The sequence below is a fragment of the Vollenhovia emeryi genome, unplaced genomic scaffold (genome assembly GCF_000949405.1).
Source record: "Vollenhovia emeryi isolate VEMERY1.0 unplaced genomic scaffold, V.emery_V1.0 DF939146.1, whole genome shotgun sequence".
NCBI lineage: Eukaryota > Metazoa > Arthropoda > Insecta > Hymenoptera > Formicidae > Vollenhovia > Vollenhovia emeryi.
The window spans coordinates 2,005,613-2,024,386 of record NW_011967220.1 but is presented as its reverse complement, the minus strand read 5'-3'; the positions used below and the strand labels follow the sequence as shown (position 1 = coordinate 2,024,386).

Below are 18,774 nucleotides of genomic sequence, written 5' to 3'. Positions count from 1 at the left end.
AGCGCGCGGCGAGAGGAAGGATAATAAATTTTACAACTTCGTTACCGTCACAAATTTTCGATAAAAATTACATCACTCGAACAAAATGTAGCGTGGAAAATCGCGCGGATACTTCTTCGTTTCAAGAATTTCGTCGGGATTTATGGGATGGCAGTTAGCGGTTGTTTGCTCTGGGTCGTGCCGGTTTTGGAAGACATCGCTGTGAGCGCGGTTTGCCAATCTCGCTCGGGTTCCGTCGTTCTCCGTTCATCGTTTCTGATGTGGCCTCACGTAGCCTCGCTCCTCGTCCTTCGTTCCTGACGCGGAACTAATGGTGGTATCGCGACGGTAACGAAAGACGACGACAACGACGACAAAGAACTTTCAGTGCCGCCTCCGAGGACACAGATCGTCGCGCAGTCGAGCCGCGATGAGGGCGATGACGAGCCGATAAAACGAATCGTCGCGGTGCGCTGCCTACCGACAACGTAACACCTGCGTCCGTTGTGGATGATTAGAGGACAGACAGGTATCGCGAGAGATTGAAACTTTTAATCGAGGTAATAGAAGAGAAAATTCGTCGTAGCGTACGTAAAAGTGAGTCCATACATACGGAATTAAAAGAGAAACGCGCTGTACGCACACAGCTGGATTAGCAATGTGAAACTCTCCTTTAAAGCTATTTGATGTAGACTATGCATTAATTTTTCAGTTATCAACAGTCAATTAAAAATGGGTAAATAGGAAAGATGGTTTTCACCAAGATAAATGAAATCCAGTATCGTTTCGTTGCCCTTTTCTAGATTGTAATGTGATATATGTGCATTAATCGATTTATCGATGATTGGAGATTAAAAAGAATTGTTTGAATACACGTTTAAACAAAATACTTTTACCCGAGATATTAATTTTGATAGATGGCTTTTATTATTTTTCACTTAATAATCGGGCTAAGAATTCTTTTTTAATCTGTGGATATTACGATCCAACACGATCGTTCTTGGCGAATTACGATCGTGCCTGGTGAACTCGTGCGGTCGTAAATATCTTCTCCTTTCGAATGAGTAAAATAAAGCCGGCGGGACACGAAAACAAACACCCGTCGAACAGGCGAAACGATCGCGAGGAAAAATAAAAAGGGTGGGTTCGGCGAAGAGAAGAAGCGATCAAGTGCAATTGAAACGATCTGCCGGATCGGCCGATTTACAAGCGGCCGGAAAGAAACGGCTGTCCGAAGCCGTCGAAGCGGATCGATACGATGCAAGAAGAAAGGACAGAAGACCCGCAATAAAACCATCGACATAAAAGTTGCAAATTCATAAGTAGATACATCCGATGTCTTCTCCTGCTGCAAAAACGTATCGAAAACGATAAAAGATGTTTTTTTTGCATTTCAATTTGTTTAACACAAAGTCTTTTCTATCTTCATTAAATAAGCTCTGTAACTTTGTAGCTCTTTCTTCTTTTCGCCCTGCGTTTCTTCTCTCGTGCTCGACAGTGCTACATGGCTTACAGGGATACTAGTGTTACAACGCATTTTTACAGAATGTGGCCCTTATCTTTTGTGTTACATTACACATAACATGGATTACATTAAATCGCGCGTACCTCACGCGATCCTATGTGGGACAGCGGTAGTTTATATCCCGGAATAAAATTTCACGCCTGCCATTTCGGTTTAGAATCCCCGCCTCGCATGCGTATCGTGCCACTTAAACAATGTTAAAATTTGGAAACGACACCGCAATGGATATCTGTACAATCTATCTCGGTGATACCACTATGTTATGCCGGCTTCTTCATTATGTTTCCTCGTGTTTTCTCAGGCCGGGAGGTAATTTCGGCTGTAATTTCGCCGGTCATTAAGACACGCACCTGCCGATAATCTAAGTAATCCCTTGGTGTGGCTAGATCTGATAGTAGTATTACTGTTACACGTAATGACGCGTCGTTGAGGCGCTTTAATGATATTTTAAATGAGAAATCCAGTCATTCTTCTGTTTGTTAAGGAATCGTATACAGCGCCAGGCTGACAATTAAATTGCACGCATAATTGTTGAAAAGTTTCAATTGCATATACGTATGTCAATTGTATACGAAAGTGTAATTGTTACTATTATTCCATGATTGATATTTTTATTTATTCGTTTTAAATACTGTAATTTTTTTAAATATTCAGAGTGTCCAGTGCTCAGGGAAATCTGAAAAAGTCAGGGAATTTTACGATTTATCTCGACTAGTAACCCCTCGATTAAAAGACGCAAATGCTGATAGCATTCAGAATAAATTATCGTTTTCCAGTAGTTAGTAACGAACAATTAATTATTTTTCTAATTGCAATTAGTATCTGTAAAAGTCCGCGTACACTTAATAAGATTTGTCTAACGCCGGAGTCTACTTTTACGCGAAATGGCTGCCCCTTCCGAGACGGAAACATTCGCTAATTGATCTCATTTGTGCACGGTCGAATACAAAATAATATATTTAACGAGAGCATTTATTTTCTTTATGCTCTGACATACGTCTGTCCTTCCCTATCCTGCGGTTCTGCTCCGTCGATTCGCTCTATATCAATTAGCGGAATTCCTAATTGGCACTTCATCCGGATGCGCGTGTCTCTACGTCCCTCCTTCCTCCCCTATCATTGCGTTCCGATTCTGCGAAACAAGTTAACGAGGTGAACATTTTACGTTTGATATTTACTTCGGGCCCGCCTTGGGTCTGGTTTTATTGAGTCATATATCAAGGCTTCGAGCCCTGAAAAAGCGAGAGAAGTAGGAAGACTGGCGCGCACAATTCGAATCGACTGACGGAGTTCTCGCCTTCGTAAGCTCGGAAGTTCATCGCGTTTTTCTGAGCCCGAGCCGTCAGCGGGTCCGTTTCAAATTTCAGATTGAGCTGCTAATACTTGCCGGTTTCATTTGTCATTAAGTACTGTTAAAACTGAAAGAATTAATAATAGAAGAAACAAGATATGAAGACAAATCTGAGAACCATTTTTCTCCAGTTAAAACAAAAAGATTCGGAGCTTAAAATAAAATTGGGAATTATTTCTTATTTCTTAAATAATTTTAATAGCTGATTTTTGTCTTGTTTAACATAATGTATTATCTCTTTGTTGCTTTATCTCGACGCTTGCGTCTAGATAAATTTATATCGGTGCATATAGAGGAAAGTCCTCTATTATGAGATAGGCTTCTAATATGAGACAACAGTTTTTTAACATCCAATTTCAATCATAAATCTGTTTTCGCAACAATTGCACGATCCTATTTAATTAATTTAAAGAGTTCGCTTGTGACGCAACACGCGTCTTGCATCAGAAACGCGTGTCCGGTTTTCGCGGCTCTTTGCAATTCGACCGTGTCTGAGAGATTAAAATGTCTCGAGTGCGCGGGAGGGCCAGTTTCGAGACGAGACGAGAGCGGACGAGGATGAGCCGAGGCCCGGTGATCATTGCGCTCGTCCTCTCGGCGCTTCGACGGGCAGCGTGGGTTTCGGTGCTGGCGCGCGCGCGCGCGCGCGGCCACATGCATTCCAATAAATAACGAAACAAAGGAGCTGCGAGGCCCACCCCGCCCCATCTGGTCCCGGCACCGGGCCCCGCCGCCATATTTACATCCGATAACGAGCCGCCGGCAGATATTTACATTTTTAATAGCATAAACCCACAGAGCCCCGGTCGGCTCGCTCACGGCAACGCTTTCCTCTCCGTTCCCCCCCTTACCGCTCCTCGCCTCTCATCGCCCACCGGACCCGTGGCCGTTCGCCATCAACAACCCCACCGCCGACGCCATTTATTAGCCTTAATTGATCGAAAGGGGTCTCTCCCACCCTCGCGTACACTCTCTTTCGTCTTCCCCTTTTCCATCTTTCTATCCCCCTCGCGCGAGCCGGTTCGCATTTTTGTCCGAGACGAAATTTCATTTAGGCTGCGGCGTGGAAGGGAAACGGCGGGGAGGAGGAGTGGAGGGAGAAGGGGGTGAGATACGACGGGGCGAGGAAATGAACCGTTCTTTTCACCGCGCAGCATATGACGCTGGCGCCTTCATAACGATTAGGACCGGCGGCGAGTTAACAGGTGATACCTGCGGAGATCACCCGTGACCGATCTGTTTTACCCCATTTCGGGATAAGCCGAGGGGAAGGCGCGCTGGCCGGTCGCTGGAAAATGTCTGTTCAGCAGGAAGGCGTAGGAATTCCTCCGTAATTTTTCTGCTTTAATTAACTGCGCGTGTACGAGACACCCTTCGACAACTGTATCAGCATTTATACAGGCTGAATCGGGAGAGCTACAAAAATGTTAGAGCACCTAAGGGAATCTTGTCTTATCTTTTAACTGGGAACTTTTGTTAAATAATTTGGGAATGAAAGGGTTAAGTGACTCGCTTGCGTCTCCTATTTCTTGGTGCGCTTTTTTGAGAAGTGGGCGAACGATTCGCTGGCGTTTTGTTTTTATTCTACCGCAATAAAGGTGCGGAATTGGAAAATCGAACGATATCACCTAGAACATCTGCCGCGGCGACGGCGCAGCGGATACAGCGTGCACGGAAATCGCTTCGTTCGTGAAATATCAATGTTCTGATTCACGGCTCACGTTAGAGCAATTAGATTGGTAATTAGGCGGCCGTTGTTCACCGAGAGCGGCCCGGTCGGCCTTAACTCATCCGAATCGCAGGAAGCATAATCTACGGCGGGTCGGATACAAGTTGTTCGAGCTGGAAGTAAGTTAGTACCCAGGGGGTGGCTGCACCGCTCCGCGGACGAGCTCCGCGCTCCGTGGGAGGGGTTAATTGGATGGAGTGTTTGCACTCGCAATTAGCGATTAGCAATTACTTCCTATGCGAGCGGATAGGCGGGCGGAGGGGGAAGGAGGGGGGGTCTTTGAGGCTTCGGCTGTTTCGGACCGACGGAGCGATTAATGAGCCAATCGGCTAATAACGCGTCACGCAAGAATACGCGGTAACCGTTTTGCGTCGCGTTGCCGTTTGCATTGTACAATACTCCGTTGCCGTCATTACCTCTCTTTCTCCCTCTTTCCTGGTTTCGCGCCGGTTGTTGGCCCTCGCCGACGTCGTCACTCCCACGAGGAACCTCCGGGCTTGTTAGCGGATTACGACACTCTCTCTCTCTCTCTTATTATGCAGGGGAGCAGCTTGGAGAACGGAGTAGCGGAACGCGCGCGGCGAACGCGCGTTAATCCACTTTCCGCGGTCGATTGCGCGGCGATTGGCAAACATCTTCCTCGAGACACTCCGAGAAACGAACCCACGAGGCTGAATCGCAAATGCTAAACGACACTTTGCACAATAAATTCTACACTGAGAAAAATGCTTCGATTGTATCAACAGGATGGTATGATAGAATGTATCTTGGCTAAACCAAATAGAATTTCTAGTCAACACGATAGGGCTCGATATTTCATAACCAGAAGTTTGCTAGACTTCACTACACATCCGGTAAATCCTAAGGGAATTCTGATTCGTCCATTTTCTAACAGACGACTTGATTGAATCTATCAGATTTCTTTTTCAGCGTACGTATGAAGATGTCTTTCACACGGCATTGTTCCAAAGAGGGGCTCCAATTATACGTTTCTACGTTGCTTTTTATGAATGCGCCGTTCGGGCGCAAAATATGTACCGCGCGACATAGTTGTGTTACAAAACTCGTCAAAGTGACGCGACCTGCCGCGATAATTTGAATCGCCCCGCGAAAGCGTCCCTCGCGTATCCAATTACGCGCGCGTGCAATTTATTGCTTTATTATTGCACGGCCAAAAGTTTCTGCAAAACGCCTCGTCGGATTTACGCCACGGTAAATATCGACGCCGGGCTCGGCGGCGGCCCGCGGAGTCGCAGGTTGGAAGTTTGCGCGGAACGCCCGCGACTCCCTATGCAGCCTGTACCCCGATAATTGGTCTTACGAGCCGCCATTTAATAAATAAGCGAGACAAACGATCGCCACGCGATCGTACGTTAAAATTCGTAGCGTCGCCCTTCGTTTATCCGCCAGTCCAATAAATTGTCGCGATACTCCGCAAATCACTTCGGGTCTCGAGCGTACGGCGCGAAAGGGTTGCGCGATGCCCGAGCCAGCCCGAGAGACTCGATTGTATCGCGGCGGCGGCCGCGAGAGGAGCAGCCGCAAATTTCATCGGGTATACCGAGCCCGCGTGAAATATGTACGCACAGACACACGGACGTACACGTGCGTGTGTGGAAGACCCGGCGCGGGATAAAGCTCGGCTAATTGGTGGCGAGGACGAGCGGTGGTGAACGCCTGCACCACCACCGGCTGGCTCCGCGGCTAGCGTAATTCCGACTAATTTATTTGATTGCGCCAGCATGCGCCGGCTCTCCACGTCGTAATAAGACTCGCCCCTGCTCATCTCTGCCCTACCTGCCGCCCGGGCCCAACCCCCGTCGCCGGGAAAGTAAAGAAATGTGCCCGCCCGAGTTCGATCCTCGATACGGTTTCGAGTTTCAACCTTGAGATCGCATCGCGCGCGAATGTCGTTTGCTCGACCCGCAGGAGCGACTTGCCCGGCCGTGTGTGATTCATTCGTGGATTCGGGAGGCGTGAGACTCGATCAAGCATCTTTCTCTTAAAGCTATTCTTACGAAGAAACTTAACGAAGACAGCCTGTTAATATTAACGAGCTTGAGCGTTCTTATTGTCACCAGTGGTAATTAAACAAAAATGTCAAATGGTTGGAGTTGACCAAAGTTTCAACAATTTACAATATTTACCACGTTTCGACCTAGTTCCAGGTCCTTATCAAGTAACAATGCATGTAATATCGAAAACGGTTGTTGTCGGAAAAAATTAGGAGTGCATGAGTTTGTACCAGCAAATTCATAAGTCAAAATGCTTTCGTCGTCAAAGTAAAAGTCGCGAGATAGAAGTGAGCTGTCCGTATGATATAAAAGTTCATGTAGGACCGTTAATATTAAACTTGGGGCAATAATAGTAAAGGTATCAGCATTATTTCGCACTCGAATCAATCTCTCTTTAGGTTTTTTACTTGTGATATTTTCATAATTGTTACATGTTAGTATTTTAACATTATGGTGTTAAATATATTTTTGCCATCGCTGTTATATATTTTTTATGTAGCAGCCGCTAATGTGCATTAATTCGGAATAATGCGGATAACCAAAATTGCTATATATAATAGCATAAACTTTCGTAAATACATATCGAATATACATACATGTATACATATCAAATAATCATAACTTTAATATTTATCGAAAATTAATACCTGGAATCGGAAAATGGAAATTGCTGCAATGGTCTTATTGTTAGTTCACGCCGTACAATGCCTCACGATGTAACAATAGACACTAAATATCCGGCCGCGACGACAGATTCCTCTCACCCTTCAGAGCCAACTCCCCGCGTTCATAAGGGTACTTTGCGCTTCGTCCAGATATTTCCTACGTCCATGGTAACCGGCGAAAGTGCAGATTCTCGCGGGTTCTCTCTTAACAGCTCCTTAACGAGGATCAAAGGCACGATATCCTCGTGTCGTCGCGCATACAGACCCACGCGAATGCGCGTGTGTAGGTTTCAGACGCGCTGTAGGAGAACCCTTAATAACAATGTCGCTCGCAGTTAGTACATGGGCGGTAGGTTAGTTAGCTAAGACCGCAGATGTTCGGTGTTTGAGCGGGAGGGGCAAGGGGCGAACGCTAATAAAACACAATTAGCGGGCCGACCAATCAGCGGGCAACGCGGCACCATATACGCACGTGTAAAACCCGCGCGGCATTATTTACAGCCCGCCCGGCGCGTATTATTGGCAGAGCTCTCTTTGTTTTTTGCAATTAGCCGCGCGATGTTGCGGGAACCCGTGGACGGTGAAATTTTGGACAGCCCCTCCGGCTCGTCTCGGAGAACGTGACTCTGCGACTCGAGACTTTTTTTTTTTGGACTTCCAGAACTGTTTCAGGCCCGTAATATTGTAAAGAGTTGAGTAATATTTTACGACGACCGCGAGACATCCGTACGCCTAGTAAACATCTTATCCGATCCATTTCATTCTCTATGAAAATTGAAGAATTTTAAATTTACCGCGCGTATATATTTTATAAAAGAATAATTCCTAATAATGATGAGTAAATAATGATAAGAATTTTTACTAGTTTGAATAATAAGATAATTCAATTACATATTCGGTGAGAAATGAAGTTTTTCCGGGAATAAAGATGCCTGAAGAGAATTTCGTCAATCATTTTGCAGTATGCTAAGAATTAACATAACATTTTTCCTATAATGTTTACATTAAATTATACGTTAATTACGAGAAGTAGTACGATGACTTTGCGAGATTACAAGCCTCGATTACTAGTACTATTAATTGACTTGCAAATTTAATTCGTGCGCCATAGATTGCGGCTTGTCGCGTACTTATAAACCATGTCCGATGATTATATCTTTAGCGATGCCGTCAATCGCGCAGCGTTTAGTGAATAATTCTGGTAGAATGGAATGTTATTTTTATTCATTATTTTTAATAGCATGGAATTTTTACGCCTGGTGTACTTAATTACAAATTAGAAAACTCAAGCATGCTGCGTACATGCCAATTACCATTTTTTCACGTTCTTATTTCGTAGATAATTCTTTTATACGGTTTCCATGCAGTTACACGTCAAAAGATCAAACATATTATTGGGTTTTGAGAATTTCTTTCTTTTTGAGATACACGGAAAAAAACATTTAGCTGCTGTAGCTAAAACTTGGTAAAATAGGGACAGCTAATATTTTTAGTTGTGATATTTTACCAAGTTTTAGCTACAGCAGCTAAATGTTTTTTTCCGTGTAGAGCTAGAGAGTGATGGAGAGGGAGAGACAGAAAGAGACGGGGGGAGAGATAGGGGGGGGGAGTAGAATAATAAAATAATAAAGCTATATAATATAACTTTATTCTGACGAAAAATGAACTTGCATGGAGGAATACTAATTGTAAGAAGTACACGTAGGAAGAGAGTCTAAGTGTGTCTCAACATTCAAAAGATTAAACGAGTAGCTTGAAGCGCACCCGACGATAAAAGTTTCGTAATTTTATGCAATTATACCGCAATCACTAATTTGAACGGGGAATTTGTGAGCACGGGGGATTGTAACGTTTCCAAAACGATGAAATTTTAAACGCGAGGGTGGATCGCTTCTGTAATGGGATAACGGGAACCGATGGGAGGATATAAAGACGTAGCTTACCCGCGGGGAACATCAACCCTCGTTCGTGAAAGCCAATCGAGCACGAACAACCACCCTAATCGCGGAGCGCCATTGGCTCGGGGTTACCCCAATTCTATTACACCTTCTGTCATGGCCATTTATAGCGTTTAATCGACCAGACCGGGTCGTAATATGGCGGCGATAAACCCCCGGTTGGGCCATACACATGCCATCTCATCCCCCACCGAGATGTTTCTATCGTTAAATAGAAAAGTCGACATTTGAAGTTTCGGAGGTAAATGCGAGCGCGCGAACGTTCTAATATCTTAAGTCACATTTGATACTTGCATCGTGATATTAAAAAAAGAAAGCAACTTTTACAAAGAGACAAATTAGTCAAGGATTTTCTAAATTAGGCAATAAATTTGACCAAGATAGTACTGCATTTTAACTTAATAGCTTTGTTAGATTTTATAATATTCAACGCTGCGCGTGATTGTGGAATAGCTTTGTTAAACTACGCAGTCTCTTCGTCGTGAAAACAAAACTGTTCGGTATCAGCGTAGCGATAAATATATATTTGATAGCAAGTTTCTAAAATGTTAAAATAATATCATCAGCCAATCGCATAATTCGATCCTCTAGCTTAAACTAAATATTCTTTTATCATATTTGACAGTAATTATTACAGTAAAAACGACTTTAAAACAGTTTTACTCGCTGTACCGCGGTGTTGTTAAGTTAACTACTTGAGCCCGCTTATCTATGCATCTGCACGGTGGGTAATTATTTATACCCACTTTTAAATATTTACCTACAAAGTACGCAAGAGTACGCTAATAATGCCCGTGCGGCATTAATGTGGCGATAATTATACGGCTCTGTCCTCTTTCCTAACGTCGATGACAAAGTAAACTGAAAAAAAAATGGACAATTATGTGCGGAAACTATTTTGAACAGTAATAACGGCACGTGCCAATGTTCCATCTCTATTTCTTTTCGCGTATGGATTAATCCGTTATATTTGTCTACGATGCAAAAGTCTACCCAGAAATCCGACAAGTTTCAGCTAATAATGGTAACAATTTCTCTCCTGTAATGATTTTTTTTTTAAGTGCGTGCCACATGTCTACTGCCGAGCTGAATTCGTTAACTCGTTGATGCGCCGCGACTACACTGGATTAGCAATTCTTATTCTGCACGCGGTTATCTGTATGCAACATAATTCGTTTTACGTGTCTCGTAAACTTGATCGGACCCTCGTGATCGGCCTATGAGACTGACAATGTACACAGATACATGTTGAAGATTAAAGAAATCGCGGTGTGTGAGCATAGCGAAAGGCGAGCAAGACCGAATGCAAAATGAGACACGCATCCCAGTTTCTCAGATAAAGAATGTTGCAATTACACAAACAAACTGTGCGCGCACATAACGTCCGATAATGAAGACATATAAATATATATTCTTGTGATAAACTAAATAATCTAACGCCTTATACGTCGAATTTTTCAGCTGCGCCGACCATAGATCGCGTGATACTTGTCGGCCAATTCTTCTCTGGCAATTAATATCGCTCCTAAATATTGCGTTACGCGTGCACGTAATTTGTTAATCAATGATCCATCTTGTTAATTATCCGATAACAAGCCGATAGCTCATGGAGCCGCGGAGAAAATGAGATTCCGTTATCGCGCGAGCTCGTTTCGCTTTATCGGCCAACGACTAAATGGTAATTCACTATTTATTCGTCGCAAGAAAGTCGAGTAATGCGCGTTATCGTAGCCGGGCAGGTATTTTGCATATCGGCCAACTAGAAACTCGGCCGTGGCGCGATGCAGCACGCGCGGCAGCGTTTTCTCCGTTATTCCGCTTATACCGCTTCTTCCGCTGGCCGTGCTTCAACTGTGCGGATGCAGCCTGCGATGCTGCGGCAGCGTCGAAATGTCGAAAACGTCTCGACTTGCAGGGACACATCTTAAGATAGGAGGGGCCGTAATCGTTTACTCGCAAGCGTGCCGCTCGATAAACAAATAACTTGAATCACTTCGATTTAAATATCGAATTTAATTATCATATCTTTGTAGATTAGACTACTTTTTTTTAACGTAGTTCCTGTACACGGGGAGAATCTTCTTTTAAAATTTATCCTGAAAATCATGTAATCGTGGAAACATTTTATGAGTTTCTAAAAACTCTCATAAAGTTGTTCCAAATGCCATGTCCTACTCTCACACGATTGTCCGGATAAATTTTAAGAGACACATCTCTCCGTGTAGGGCTAGATAGAGTTGATCCCTCCTAAATTATATTCTGCAATAAATGTGACAATTCGAACTTCATTTATCTGAATATGAAAAGATTATTAATCGCATAGGAAGCTGGACTCTAAAGTAATGCCAAACGAGCGATGGGAATTATCCTTTTCCAAAATTCTCTGCGATTTAGGAATAACTTGCGGGGAAAAGGGGCTTACGAGAGTGATGTAATAATTCGCCCCAGATCTCTAATTGGGCATCGTTTCAATCACGTATTTATCTACACCGTCGATACGTGTCGGCAGTAACGACAGCGATACAGTTTTTGCTAGATCCATGGGCGGACTAATTTCGAGTTAATCGCCGTCTTATCGCGATCTACCGACTTTAAATGCGCCTTAATTAACTCCGCCGCTCTTATAAGGGCGGCCGGTTTTTGCTGAATCTCTGGCACAAAAGGCACTCGTGGGGAAAAAGTAAACCCTGGGACTGCGGTTTCTCAAGCCCCCGGAATGTCGTGCGGCCTTTGATCGAGGAGGTAACTGATCGTCCTGCGAAAACCCGATGTCACGATCGATCTTTTGTTTTCCCGGTGTTTCTTTCCGTGGAATTTAATGAAAACATTCGCACGTTTCCTCGAACTAATTTCTTAGGTGTTATTATACGCGGGACTTTTTATGAATTGTCTCAGAAATTATTAAATTATAATGTTTTACGAGTCACAAACAGGTCGGCAAAGATCTCTTGCTACCTATGTGTCGTATTAGTTACATTTTTGTCTATCTGATATTGCATTTTGTCTATTAAAATATACATATATGCCGCGCTTAGATCATTGATAGGTTTCCGATTTCTACAACCAGAAAAATTAGATCTCGTTACTTTTTTTAGAACCGCACGAAACGCGGATTCTTTCCCAATCGCAAACTTCACACTCGATTTGCGTGTAAACACATACGAGACTATCGCTCAAAATTATTCCCATATATCGCTGTAATTAAGGATTCCGAAGCACCATATAATCAACGCGCAGAATGGATTTTTTATGCGACAACAAATTACATAGATCTACTAATAATTACACTTCCAACTTAATCAACGCAATAATTAACTTGTCTACCAGATGGCCTTAGAATATGATATACCTGTCGTCTATCATAAATACAGTCGTTTATTTCTTGTGAAGCAACAAAGTTCCTGTTTTGTCTGCCGTATGTTTATCCATATTTTTATAAATTATTCGCTTTCGTATAACATTTTGGAAAATTACTGTCACTCATTATTACATTTTTGATAATACATAAACGTCAGAATTTGTATTACGATTATCATAAGATGGTGTGACAATTTTTCTTCTCGCTCCTTGAGCGAACTATGTGTAAAAAAAAACTGAAGAAAAGATTAAACAAAGTAAAAGAAATGTCGCAAGAAATAATTCAGAGATTTAGTTCAATTAGGCGTAGTCTCGTGAACAACAGTTTTTGACACTGCAGGTGCCAAGGGTTCACAAGAATACACCTTAGTAGTGATCTCTGCGAACTTCACAGTAGAAATGTGTCGCATAAAGATATTTATTTATTCGAGACAAGTGCACGGAAAGACCGGCTAAGGCAAAAACAACTAAAATGAAAATGTAGCCGTATAAATAGTAGGGGCATCTACATTGTTTTGCGTTGCAACATTCACCAATACCGAATTCGGTTGCTTGCACTAGTGCATACTGAGGCTTGTTTACAGTCAATTCTTTATTTAAGGATCGTCTTAAATATCCCTTGAAATATTTCCTAACCGGTAAAATGATCTGTATAGCATCCATACGGATCATTTTTTTTAGCTAAATACTCTTTGAGAACGTATTTGAGACAAAGTTAAATGTAAAAATTATAAACAGGCCTTGGTGTGCACTCATTGTCAGTGCGCACACAATTGGAAAATTTGTGTTTTGTCGTTAAAGCAAATGCCGGTTAAAATTTTTGCGTTACAAGTTTAACACATTCATGTGTTAATTTAACATATTGCTCTCGTGTTAATTGACCTCAAATGTAAAATTATAATATTAAAATACTCGAATAGCAATGTTAAAACAACACAATGTGTACTTATTTTTTGATCTTACTTTAAAAAAATAAAAAGATTAAAAAAATTTTGTGGACCGTTTGGGACATGTGATATCTGTTAAATTTAACACAATTTTTTCAACTGTGCACTGGTGCAAGCAACCGAATTCGCTATATAAGTTTGCTGCACAAAACGCATATAGTTGTCTCCACTACTTATCATACCAATGTGGGTGTGACAACCACAGATATAGCTGTCCCAAATATTACTATTTATTGGGGCTGTGCCACCCCTAATTAGACATGTGGTAACCATATCGGTCTCCCCGTGTGTAGAAAGTATCTCGACAGCTCCGAAACGCGAAATCGCGGATGTAATTGATCGTTTTAATCGGCGAGCGATTCAAATGGATCGTCTAAAGACTCACTTGGCGGGCATTCGTCGTCCTGCGCAAGGATCTCCGTCTCCTCGTCGCCGACGAGGCTGCGAATGCTTAAGACGCTCTTCGCTACTCTGGTCTTCTGTAGATCGCCGACGCCTTCCACGGCCCTTCTGGGTGTCGTGCTGAGATCCATCGTTGATACTCGCGCTATTTTCGTCAACGGGAGCGAACGGGGAAAAGAATCGACATCTCACGGTTCACGTCCTCTCACCGCACGCACCGAGATCGTGCCGTCTCCGACGTTGTCGTTCGCTTCTTGGGCATCGTGACCTCATTAACGAATAACAAGCGAATGTCGTTCGAGAGAAAGAGTTTTCCTCGCACTCGCTAGTCTCCTCAACTTTGCCCGAGATCGACGATATACATTTAATGCGCGATACTCGATACAGTACTTGGTACTCTAATCTGCAGCTCCAATTGGACGGACTCGATAAAATCTCAGGTCATTTCAGTGCATCATCCTCCGCGTACACGTACTTTTATCTTCTTGTAAAATATTAGTTATGTCTTTTCTCGTTTCCCTCTTTCCTTCAGCATCAACGAGAACTAACTCGGCCTCGATCGCCGTCAACTTCCTGTCAACTTTGACAAACTCCGTTTAAGCCCAAGTCCGTCATGCGTGCTCCACTTTGTGGAACTTAATTTTCAAAGAGAGCACGCGTTTGCCTGCCGCTTATCTTCTTATTCGGGTTGTAACGCACGTCGCAGATATGCGGTGCCACAGATAGCAGATCGTCGTCAGCTCGCGATATCACCGCGAATTCGACGACAGCTCAGTTTCGAGCCGAACAGTTTTTCCGATACAATGATCACGTATCACGCGTTATCGATTGCACCTTTTTTTCCTGCTCGTGGTCCCGGAGCTCGTTTATCTCGAGTGTCCGACGACTGCGTCTTCAAGCGTCGCGCTGACGTTTCCCGCGCTCGCGCTACCACCTGGCAAATCGTCTCCTCGTCCTCGCCGATCGTCCTCTTGGATCGAGTCGATGATCGCTTCGCACTTTCGCTTCCGGGCGAGAATGATCGTTCTCCTCGTCCGAGAATATCTCCGGATGGAGCATTGAGTCGACGTGTTATCGATACCGGAAGCGTGCTATCGCGTTAATCATTATCAGGAGCGATACTGATCGCGGATCGTCACTTCGCGCAAAAGCTGCTCCTGCCGGGCCTGTAAACACGCTCACGCACACACGCACGCACCCGGAAGGATCGATGAACTCTTTCACGGTTCACGTCGTCCAACTTTCGGCCGTCCTTGCTGCGCTTGCGAATCGCGGCGCCTGATTCGATCTTCCTTCTGTTTTCGCGAGACCACGAGACCAGTTTTTTTTTTAAGTCCAGTGAGCCTCTGGAGCGAGAGGGGGGGATTCGCCGTAAATCGATCGAAGCGGACCCTCACGCGATCGTTTCCGATTTTCGATCAGCTGACGCTTGACACGTGATGACAGAAGACAACGGAACGTTGGGGATCTTGTCCTCCAGCACTGTGTGGAGCGACAGTTTCAGGAATCTGAGATTTCTCTTACGGAAACACATGAAAATTGCTAAACTCGAAACTCCGGCGTCCAGCGATTGTATGAGGCTATCTAAATATTATAAATGGATGGAGCGCGTTGATTCTCTATTGTACAAATTGCTATTAATTGCTGCTAAGTGTGGTGCGTCCAGTGTTAACGACTGCAATACATCAAGCATGTGTCTCTTTGCGCGTCCAACTGTCGCACGAAGTGCCGAAAGATCATTCGACGACTCGTTATCGTCTCATTAAGTAAATATATGGTGTATTATAATATGGTAGTGTGGAATGCCTTGAGTGCATAAAGATACCCCGCAAATTGGGTATCTGAATTGCGGCTGGGTGGATGTTCCTTTCCAGGCTTTCCAGGATTTGGACGCATTTATCGAGTTCCTCGAGACGGAATAAATATCAGGTTTCTTAGCAAATCGGGAAACTCTTCCTTCCGGCTGTTCAGTGTAGGCTCCAATATTTATAACTGAAGGAGTGACATCACATTCTTCCACGTGTACCAAATGGTTTCTTCCGCGATAATGTAGAATCCGTGACGACTGCTCTACAAGTTGCGTAAGACAAGCTGTCGGTAGCCGCGTGAAACACACTGATTCTTCCTCGACCGGCTGTTTGCGCCACGACGTCCGTCAGCACATTTATTTAACTTCTCCAATTAGACGTCAATGTGGAAGAGCACCTGTTAACACCTAAAAAGTTCTCTCTAATTACGGCGGTACGGTTCGCAGGTACCGTGCACACGTAGGTGTCATATCCGATTAGAGTACGTTCCATATCGAAGCGATTATCCGCGTTGCGATTTGCATCACGCGCACTTTTCCGCAACTCCGACCAGCGTGCCTTCAGGCGTGTTCTACATAACGAACAGCGACTGTCACCGGACGTTCATCGGTCTCACCCGCGGTCGGACAGCCGGTTCGAGAGCGGACTTGACAGCTCCGTCATGACGGAACGAACCGTTCGAGAGAGGCGAGAACGAAGCCGTAGGCGCGCGGCACACACGCGTATCGCGAACTCCTGGCCGGCAATGTGCGCCGCCGCGTTCCCTCCACCTCGAGGAGGTCGATCGCTCGTGCTGCCCAAGGTGATACCAGGTGGTAGAGGGGAAGGTGTGGAGAACTCGTGGTCCGCCCTCGTGGTATAAAATGGAGTTGGACACGGGCTGAGTGCCCGCCCATCGGGATCCACCCACAGCCGCGACGAGACGAACGGGTTGACGGACCGAATCTTCTCTTCCGGAGGCTGTTCCCTCTGACGAGGAGAGATAAGTCGGCGCCTCGCGTGCGCTCGGACGTCTCGATGCGGCGTCTTGGAATAATGGTGCAAGAAAAATAATTGTCGATTTTATCGAGGCTTTGGAGGTCGTCGGGCATTTTGGAGGCTCAAATTTTACTTGTGGATTCGTTTGTGAATAAAGACGGTATGATAACGTTGTGACAGTGACCTATGGAAATACAGATTTCGACATCGAATCTTTTTAAGATGGATGCCATGAGAAAGGACTTAAGAAAGTTTAATTCGTGTCAAATTGAGCTATTGAGTGTGGTATGAATGTGAATTGAAAATTTGAAGATAATTTTTAATTTATCCTGCGCTAAAATCGGCTGAATGATAAGATGCAGATGTCTCTTTCTTTTCAAGATAAATTATATGATGACTTGCACACACGTCAAATTAAAAACTGGAGCAAATAAGTAAGCATTAGCTCATTTTGCTCTAATTGTTTTTTAATTTTTAGATTGAAAGATCTGGTTACAATTTTATTACATTAAATTTCTTACTATATTTATTATGTATCATCTCCCTCTTTCTCTCTGAAGTTTGAATATAATCAGACAATTGTATGATAAAAATACTTATAAAAAAAGACTAGAGGATCAGCTCTTAGGAATTGGAAGAGATAGTGCGATAGAAGATATTTGTATAAATGAACAAGTTCGACGAGCAATTCTCTTCGGTTTTTATATGTAGTATTTTATATGTAGTATTTATTGATTTTTAATACAATACGTAGTGCGTTTAATAATTCGCCATAATAGCCAGCCATTAGAAGCACCTCGAGCGGCGGGAGATTGCGGAGTGACAGATTTTTTTATTATGACACTAAACGCGTCCAAACACGGGATAAGAAAATATCTCAACACATGGTATAATTCTTTCAAGTCTATTATTCGCCGCAATTAAATATAATTTGATCATCTGTGCATTGTTCCATTGACGTAAAAATAATACTTATTGTTGGTCTAGAAAGAAAATAGTTCCGCGATTTTTCGCAATTTATAGACAAGTTATTTTTCAACCGTGCATAATGTATGTAAGAACGATTTACGTAGGTCGCGAGAACAGGTTGAAAATCGTAAGGGAATAAATGTGAGGGTAATAAAAATGCAAATACATCTGAAAGAGAACACATTCGATGCGGGTCCGCTAATGATACTGCCCTTTGAGGCGCTTCGCATCGCTGAATTTTTAACGGCAGACTCTCCGCTCTGCGCAATCCGACGAACACAATTAATCTGGGTGAGTAATACAATTCCGCAGTGACACGTCGCTTTACAGATCCCTACATGACTACGATCAACGCAAAAGAATCTCGAACGAATCGAAATAGGGAGAAAGGACGACGCGCGTCCACTGTGTATCGCAAACGCGCGAATGTAATATCTAACGAGGTTCGAGGACGAGCTGTATTACCGTATAACGAAGTCGTAATTTTGTATTCTATAATAATACTCTCCTGATGCAGAAAGAGATCAAAGAAACAAACATGCATTATTTTCACCTGAATAACAATTAGAAAAAATGATCAACTCCGTTTCGCCTCTGTACGTACGGACGTAAATTTTAAAGGAATATTATAATTGGAAGCAATATGTCGCTATGCCCTTTGGCAGCGATCAGATTGAAAGATCTGGTTACAATTTCATTACATTAAATTTCTTATTATTAAATAAGAATATTGTCTATTTTATTAAAATGTATACTGTAAAAAATCAAAGATCTGTGTGTTTCTCTGTAAAAACGAGATATAAAATTGATGATTCTGCACAGAGAACAGGTTGCCTGGAATACAGTCTAACGAATTAAATTCGTATTGTATTCCTGCGAAATATTACACAGCTCTGACATCGGTAACCAAAGACTAAAGAAAATTCGACGTGATTCAGTCGCCACGAAACCGAAGGTATGTTTCTGCTGTCAGAGAAGTACCCAAGAGGAAGACTAATAAAGATATGGGGAAGAATAGAGACGTGGAGAAAGAAAGGTGGGAGAGGATTATAAGCAAAAGTACCAAATAAATATGAATGGAACTGCACGGA

At 43.4% G+C, this 18,774-nt stretch overlaps 1 protein-coding gene across 1 annotated transcript in view; it reads right to left on the bottom strand.

Annotated features, from left to right (window-relative positions):
• LOC105566263 (homeobox protein aristaless-like) overlaps positions 1–14,059 on the bottom strand; it is a 149,485-nt gene extending 135,426 nt beyond the window's left edge. Inside the window, exon 1 of the mRNA XM_012020134.1 lies at positions 13,912–14,059. Coding sequence (XP_011875524.1) covers positions 13,912–14,059 — 148 coding nt within the window. The remainder of the gene's footprint in view (positions 1–13,911) is intronic.
• Positions 14,060–18,774: the final 4,715 nt, after the last annotated feature.